General features: G+C 41.6%; 1 protein-coding gene across 1 annotated transcript in view; it reads right to left on the bottom strand.

The window, feature by feature from the left end:
• Window positions 1-1,479: 1,479 nt before the first annotated feature.
• The window catches only part of XK (X-linked Kx blood group), a 51,819-nt gene continuing 45,421 nt past the window's right edge, over window positions 1,480-7,877 (bottom strand). Inside the window, exon 3 of the mRNA XM_029240906.1 lies at window positions 1,480-2,691. Within this exon, the coding sequence (XP_029096739.1) occupies window positions 1,865-2,691 (827 nt within the window). The 3' untranslated portion in view covers window positions 1,480-1,864. The remainder of the gene's footprint in view (window positions 2,692-7,877) is intronic.

Genomic DNA, 7,877 nt, shown 5'->3' with positions numbered 1-7,877 from the left:
AGATTTCTCAGTTCGCTATGACTTAAATTGTGGCCATGAAGAAAAAAAGCAGTGGCTTCTCTTCCCCAAAGTGACTAGACATATATGGCCCCAAAGCAGGGGTATCTGCATATCAAGAGTTAAAGATGACAAAATGTCCAATTTAGTTACCAAACCTCTTTATCCTTTTAAATGTGGCTTATAATTGGGCTTTAGGAGTGTGACAGACCATCACTGTCAGTTTGGTTTGGGGTCACTCAATATGCTTACCTACATTCTACCTTAAAATGATTTTAAATGTATTTGAAGGCCCAGATTTTGTAGTGGTTCTTGAGACAGGCTTCCAAACCAAGGCTGGGGAAGTACCAGTCTCTCCATCCCTGGCTAATTCTGGCCACAACTCCTACTCAAACTCACCATTTTAACCTGTCCCCTGACAAACTAGCTGTTAGAAACTCGATGGGTCAGAAAGTTCAGCCATTATGAGTCCTAAGACTGTCAACCCTGATCGACCTGCAATGTCCAGCCTCGTCAGTGACATCACCTGCTCCCAGGTGTTTCATTATCAAGGTTTTTATGGTAGAAATAATGGTACTAGATCTAGGCATTTTTCCAAGACAACTGAGGATATTCTACAAATCCTTTTATGAAATAAATATGGTTCCAGGTCAAAGGAGAAATTATACTGAAGATAGGAGAGTGTAGGAGGATAAAATTGAAGTTCTTATACAAATTGACTCATAATCATACCAAATCAAAATGCATTCAGTTAAAGATAAAAATCTTCTGGTCATGTTAGCTGTTTGCAAAATTTAAGTTTCTGAAGTCAACATCTAACTGAAGGTGGGGAACCCTTTTCCTTCAAATAATGAAAATTAAAATGGCCTATATACATATGCTAGGTGAGAAATTTCTGTGTTTTCTAGAAGAACTTAGGTTAACCAAGGTAACTCTTGTCTAAAACTTTCCTGACAGGCAAGGAAGAGGTGGAGTAAAGACTATGGGTTTTATTTTCTTCTTTCCTAAGAAGGCAAATCCTAGCAAATTCTACTAGAAATTTCCCAGAACTGTAAGACAGGACTGAACCTTGATGAGGTTAAGCCTACCTTCTAGCAGATTCATCTTAAACCATCACAAGAAGGTAAGAACTCTGCTTATAAAAGCCTACAATCACTTTGATATTTTAACAACCTTCTTGATCCAGAATTTCTTCAACATATTGAAGGAACACAACTTTTCTAAAATTCTAGGGCTTCCATAACCAAATTTAGAATTCAATTTTGAATCCATGGATCCTTGAGAATAAAGTCTCCAAGGCTGCTACAGTTGGTTGTGTACAAAGAGCCCTAATGAGATGAAAATGGAACATCTGTCTATTCAAAAACCAAACTTGAACAGCCCTCTCTGAAAACTCTGACAGGACTGTTGTGGCTGATGGCAAAACCCCAGTAACCATCTGTGGTCATCAGATAACTCTTGGGTGAAAACTACGTTCAGGGATAATAAAACATTAGGCTACCTAGACCAGCAGTCCAGAAAACTAGAAAACAAGTAAGCCCCTGCCCTCATTCTACCTGATGGATCTAACCAGCCCAACTCAGATATCATGGGTACTTTGTCAATGAAAAGGCCAGTAACGTCTGGGAGAACATGGTCAGCTGTGAATGGTGGTGCCTTAGGCTGCCCCTGCAACACTCAGGGGTTTCCCTGGCTTCTCTCCATGGTTCCAACATGCCCACCCAAGAGCTCTCCGAAGGGGAGAGACTCACAAGGAGTTGAGAGATAACTTCCTGCTTTGTTAACTGCGCAGGGCCCATCACTTGTATGAAGAACAGGGATCAACCCAGCAAACAATACATCTGTGCCTCAAGAGACTCAGGTCCCATTAAGCAGAAAAGAGCTCATCGGCATTCAAGATCTGGCTGGGCATAGAACTTATTTTACTGCTACAAGGGGTTTCCTCTCTGTCTGCGGATGACCTTAGATCCGTCTTTTCTGCAGACTCGGAGGATTTCCGCCGCCTGCAGTCACAGCAAGCACACTTTAGCCACTCCTGAAAGCTTTCAGAAACACTAGAGGAAAAGAGCTTTTTGCAAGGGTGGAAGAATTGATAGAACACGATCATGAATAGAATGGCCGTGCAGTACCCGATGAGCAACTGCAGGATCAGCAGGGGTGCGCACACATACATGTAGATGTCAGTCTTGTAAAGATACCACATGAGGAGGAGGAAGGCGTTCTCGATGAATCTCAACATGTAGTACACCAGCAGCTGGTACCAGTTCTGGGACTTGCTGATGAGGTCGGGGTTGTTGATTTTCAGCTGTACCGCTGACCAGCAGAACATGTTGATCCCGGCGTAGAGTAAGGTGAGGAAGCACAGCACGATGGTGGTGCCCACCCGACTGAGGGCCTTCTCGATGTTCTCAGGGAAGGGGGAGCCACTGCACCAGAAGAGGATCCAGGGGTAGAAGAGGAAGCTGAGGAAGTTGAGGAGTATGTCTATCACCACCCAGGTCTTCAGAACAGAGGTAAAGAGGACCAGGACAATGACTCGAGTGGCAATCTCAAAGCTCCTCCAAAGGAAGATACAGACATAGGCCAGGGGCTTCACTTTGACATCATATTCATCGTATTTGATCTTGATGGCGAGGATGTTACAGCGCAAGGCTCCATACACGATGGACAATAGGGAGAGGACCATGAAGAGACCTGAGGAGAGAAGAGAAAGAGCGCTCTCAAGTCTCACCTACACCAAGAATCCTACTGTGGTGGCCGCTGGCAGTCCTCTACCCATATTCCTTGGACCCCTCTGTTTCATGTGCACGGGCTGGCTTCCAGCTATCAGCGTCTGCTCACTGCACCTGAGGGCTTTTCCCAGGGTTGCAGAAGCCTGCTGTGCCCAGGTGCTGGGCAGGCTGAAGTGCCCAGGAATTAATACCCCTGGGAGAGCCCTTCAACACCCCAATCCTAGCCCTGAGAAGAGCTGGAATATAAGGAGCCCAGTTCCCCTACCGTTTGGGTAGAATAACTCGGAGGTGTGTGTTCTATACTGTTTACCGGTGTTTCCTCATAAGATTACTTTCTAGTCACCCACGGTGACCGTTGTCTAGTAACGTTGTCACCTTTATTGGCCGCCTTCCCTTCCCTGTCTCACTTCCCTTCTCCCACACTTCTTATACCTTCCTCCAGACAGACATGCACTCAAATGCTTGTCTCAGGGTCTGCTTCAGGGTCAACTGAGACTAAAACACCTTTCAGACCCCATCTGCTCTGTCTGAATATGTGGAGTCCTTTACATGGTGCGTTTTGTTTCCTCAATCAGCTTACAAGCTCCTGAGGAGTCACGAGTGACCATGTCTGATATTTCTTCTTGATACCCTCAACATATACCAGTGTAGAAACTGAAACAGAAAGCACTCAATAATAAATTGTTCATGAGTTCCTCTCTATCTGCAGGACCTTTTAAATTTATATACTGACTATAGATTGCTCACTTTTCTTTGCTCTTCAGTTATATTCTTAAATTCCATACCGTGCTGAAGAAATGAGAACCTCACTGCTACTGAGTCAATCTGTCTTGGTCTAAAAGGCCTTAATGTTTCAAGAGGTCTCAACTCTAGCTGTTTATTTCGTAAAATGGCTGACGGCTAATGGGTTTACCCGGTTTATACCGAGCAGCAGTGTTAGGGGACAAGATGTGGCTCATTTGAATGGAGCATGGTACTATGTTTCAGAGCATGACACTGCTGGCTGTGAGTTCTATTATCTAAAAAATGTACTGCCAACCCACGAGCACAGACTGTGTGGTCGAATCTGAAATACAATCACTTACTGCAGGCTGCCACGACCTCCAAATATTGGAGCAGGGAGGAACCGAGAGTCTGGCTGGGTTCTGTTTTCTTGCCCATAAAATTGAGATAATACCTTCCATGCCTACCTCCAATGTACATATAACAAAATTGTTTTTACTTATAATTTAAAATGCATGGGAATAAAGGGTTCATTTTCTTATTTAAGTTCTGAATCAATGGAAGACATCTACATTTGATGGGCATAAAAACTCGGAAGCTTGGGTAGTTAGTTGCCTGGGAGAAGCTCAGTTTTACTCAAAGCATCAACTCCTCTCATAGTCTTTTGGCACTGATTTAAATCATCGATCTCATTCTCTGGAAAGACTGCCATGTACTAATCAAATTTAAAAGATAGCAATACTATCACAGGAGTAGCTGGGAAGTAATTGGACTGAATTATTTTTTCTGAGAGGCTAGTTCAATGGAGCATTATAAAGCAGTACATATTGCTGATACACTGTTTTTATTGAAATACAGTTGATTTACAATGTTCTGTTAATTTCTGCTGTACAGCAAAGTGACTCAGTTATACATATACATTCTTTTTTATATTCTTTTCCATTATGGTTTATCCCAGGTGATATACTTTTATATGTATGGTTACACATTTCTACAGACCTTAAGAATCTAGTATTGGATCCTTTTCTTTTAGTCCTTCAGTGTTCTCTACTACAAGAAAAATAACTTCAAATGTAGAATATGAGCTAAGTGTAAATTATCATATAAATTATGTATTCATACACATGCAGTATTTACACTGTTATATTTACGGTACTTCATCTCCAAGTTACTCATTACTTTTAACAATGCAATGATCCAAACCATTTTTTAACCATCTATCCATTTTTCTCGTTAGGTCAATTATTTCCAAATTATGTTTTTTTCCTCCATCAGGAGAGTTAGCCAATTATTACCCAATTGCTGCTTAGTAGGAATTAACTGCTAAGGCCTTCTGAGAATGCAAAGAGATGACTGTGAAATCACTAACTTCAATTATCATTCCCAATGTTGGGTGCTCCCTGCTCCCCTAGAAAGGGGCCAGGAAGAGAGATATACTTGGGAGACAAGAAGCTTGAACAAAATGCTTGGAATGTATATTTCTACCTCTAGAGTTAAGCTGTTATCTAATGAATGGCTAGGATGATATTTATGCAAATATCTACTTATTCAGACTTAAATGGAGAAACGTTCCTGACATCATTTCCCAACCTTCTCTTCCCACAGTCAACACAACACGGGATCCGTTGGTGGTCCTGACCTTTTAAGTGGCATGTCATAGAAGTCTAACAGCCCCTAATAATCTTTTTTTCTAAACATCTTTATTGGGGTATAATTGCCTTAAAATGGTGTGTTACTTTCTGCTTTATAACGAAGTGAATCAGCTATACATATACACACATCCCCATATCTCCTCTCTCTTGCATCTCCCTCCCACCCTCCCTGTCCCACCCCTCTAGGTGGTCACAAAGCACCAAGCTGATCTCCCTGTGCTATGCGGCTGCTTCCCACTAGCTATCTAGTTTACATTTGGTAGTGTATATATGTCCATGCCACTTGCTCACTTTGTCACAGCTTACCCTTCCCCCTCCCCACCTCCTCAAGTCCATTCTCTATGTCTGCGTCTTTATTCCTGTCCTGTCCCTAGATTCATCAGAACCTTTTTTTTTTTTAGATTCCATATATATGTGTTAGCATACAGTATTGGTTTTTCTCTTTTTGACTTACATCACTCTGTATGACAGACGCTAGGTCCATCCAACTCACTACAAATAAGTTAATTTTGTTTCTTTTAATGGCTGAGTAATACTCCATTGTATATATGTGCCACATCTTTATCCATTCATCTGTCGCTGGACTTCAGGTTGTTTCCATGTCCTGGCAATTGTAAATAGTGCTGCAATGAACATTGTGGCACATGACTCTTTTTGAATTATGGTTTTCTCAGGGTATATGCCCAGGAGTGGGATTGCTGGGTCATATGGTAGTTCTACATTTAGTTTTTTAAGGGACCTCCATACTGTTCTCCATAGTGGCTGTATCAATTTACATTCCCACCAACAGTGCAAGAGGGTTCCCTTTTCTCCACACCCTCTCCAGCATTTATTGTTTGTAGATTTTTTGATGATGGCCATTCTGATTGGTGTGAGATGATGTCTCGTTGTAGTTTTGATTTGCATTTCTCTAATGATTAGAGATGTTGAGCATCCTTTCATGTGTTTGTTGGCAGTCTGTATATCTTCTTTGCACAAATGTCTATTTAGGACATCTGCCCATTTTTGGATTGGGTTGTTTTTTTGATATTGAGCTGCATGAGCTGCTTGTATATTTTGGAGATTAATCCTCTGTCAGTTGCTTCGTTTGCAAATATTTCCTCCCATTCTGAGGGTTGTCTTTTCATCTTGTTTATAGTTTGCTTTGCTGTGCAAAAGCTTTTAAGTTTCATTAGGTCCCATTTATTTTTGTTTTTATTCCATTTTTCTAGGAGGTGGGTCAAAAAGGATCTTGCTGTGATTTATGTCATAGAGTGTTCTGACTAGAGGTTTTCCTCTACAAGTTTTATAGTGTCTGGTCTTACATTTAGGTCTTTAATCCATTTTGAGCTTATTTTTGTGTATGGTGTTTGGAAGTGTTCTAATTTCATTCTTTTACATGTAGCTGTCCAGTTTTCCCAGTGCCACTTATTGAAGAGGCTCTTTTTTCTCCATTGTGTATTCTTGCCTCCTTTATCAAAGATAAGGTGACCATATGTGTGTGGGTTTATCTCTGGGCTTTCTATCGTGTTCCATTGATCTATATTTCTGTTTTTGTGCCAGTACCATACTGTCTTGATTACTATAGCTTTGTAATACAGTCTGAAGTCAGAGAGCCTGATTCCTCCAGCTCCGTTTTTCTTTCTCAAGATTGCTTTGGCTATTCGGAGTCTTTTGTGTTTCCATACAAATTGTGAAATTTTTTGTTCTAGTTCTGTGAAAAATACCATTGGTAGTTTGATAGGGATTGCACTGAACCTGTAGATTGCTTTGGGTAGTATAGTCATTTTCACAATGTTGATTCCTTCAGTCCAAGAACATGGTATATCTCTCCATCTGTTTGTATCATCTTTAATTTCTTTCATCAGTGTCTTATCGTTTTCTGCATACAGGTCTTTATCTCCCTAGGTAGGTTTATCCCTAGGTTTTTTGTTTTTTTTTTTTTGCGGTACGTGGGCCTCTCACTGTTGTGGCCTCTTACGTTGTGGAGCACAGGCTCCGGACGCGCAGGCTCAGAGGCCATGGCTCACGGGCCCAGCCGCTCCGCGGCACGTGGGATCTTCCCGGACCGGGGCACGAACCCGTGTACCCTGCATCGGCAGGCAGACTCTCAACCACTGCGCCACCAGGGAAGCCCTATTTCTAGGTATTTTTTTCCTTTTGTTGCAATGGTAAATGCGAGTGTTTCCTTAATTTCCCTTTCAGATTTTTCATCATTAGTGTATAGGAACCCAAGAGATTTCTGTGCATTAATTTTGTATCCTGCTACTTTTCATATTCTCATTTCCTATGTGAGTGTGTGGAGTGGAGGGGCGAGGTCGGAGGGCATTTTGCTGTTTCTATCTTTTATTAGAAGGTAAGACATCACTTTGGGTAAAGCTAAAAGGAAGGCTTTGGCAATATTCCAAACCCCTGCCACACTTACAAAGCTTCTTCCCATGCAATTCCAGCCAAACGAACTCCTTCCAAAGGAACTCTTCCTATTTCACAGAGAAATTAATTGTTATTAGGAATGAATTTGCTAATTTCCTGACTTGACTTCAAGACCCTAATCTTTGTGTTAAGTGGTGGAGAACATTTTATTCCTCAGGATTCCTCTTCGGAGGGGAATTCTATTTGTAGGACAAGGCAAGCACTTTCTCTGTGGCTTATCCTAGCATTCATTATAATAGCCTCTCAATTTTTTGTATGTAGGAAAATTTCTATTGATATAATAATAATGCTAAAAGGAAGAAAGGAGGGAGGGAAGGAAGGAGGGAGGGGAGAGAGGGAGGGAGGGAGGGAAGGGGGAAGG

The sequence above is a fragment of the Monodon monoceros genome, unplaced genomic scaffold (genome assembly GCF_005190385.1).
Source record: "Monodon monoceros isolate NGI ecotype Baffin Bay Population unplaced genomic scaffold, NGI_Narwhal_1 Super_Scaffold_22, whole genome shotgun sequence".
NCBI lineage: Eukaryota > Metazoa > Chordata > Mammalia > Artiodactyla > Monodontidae > Monodon > Monodon monoceros.
This window is presented reverse-complemented; position numbering and strand designations above follow the sequence as displayed.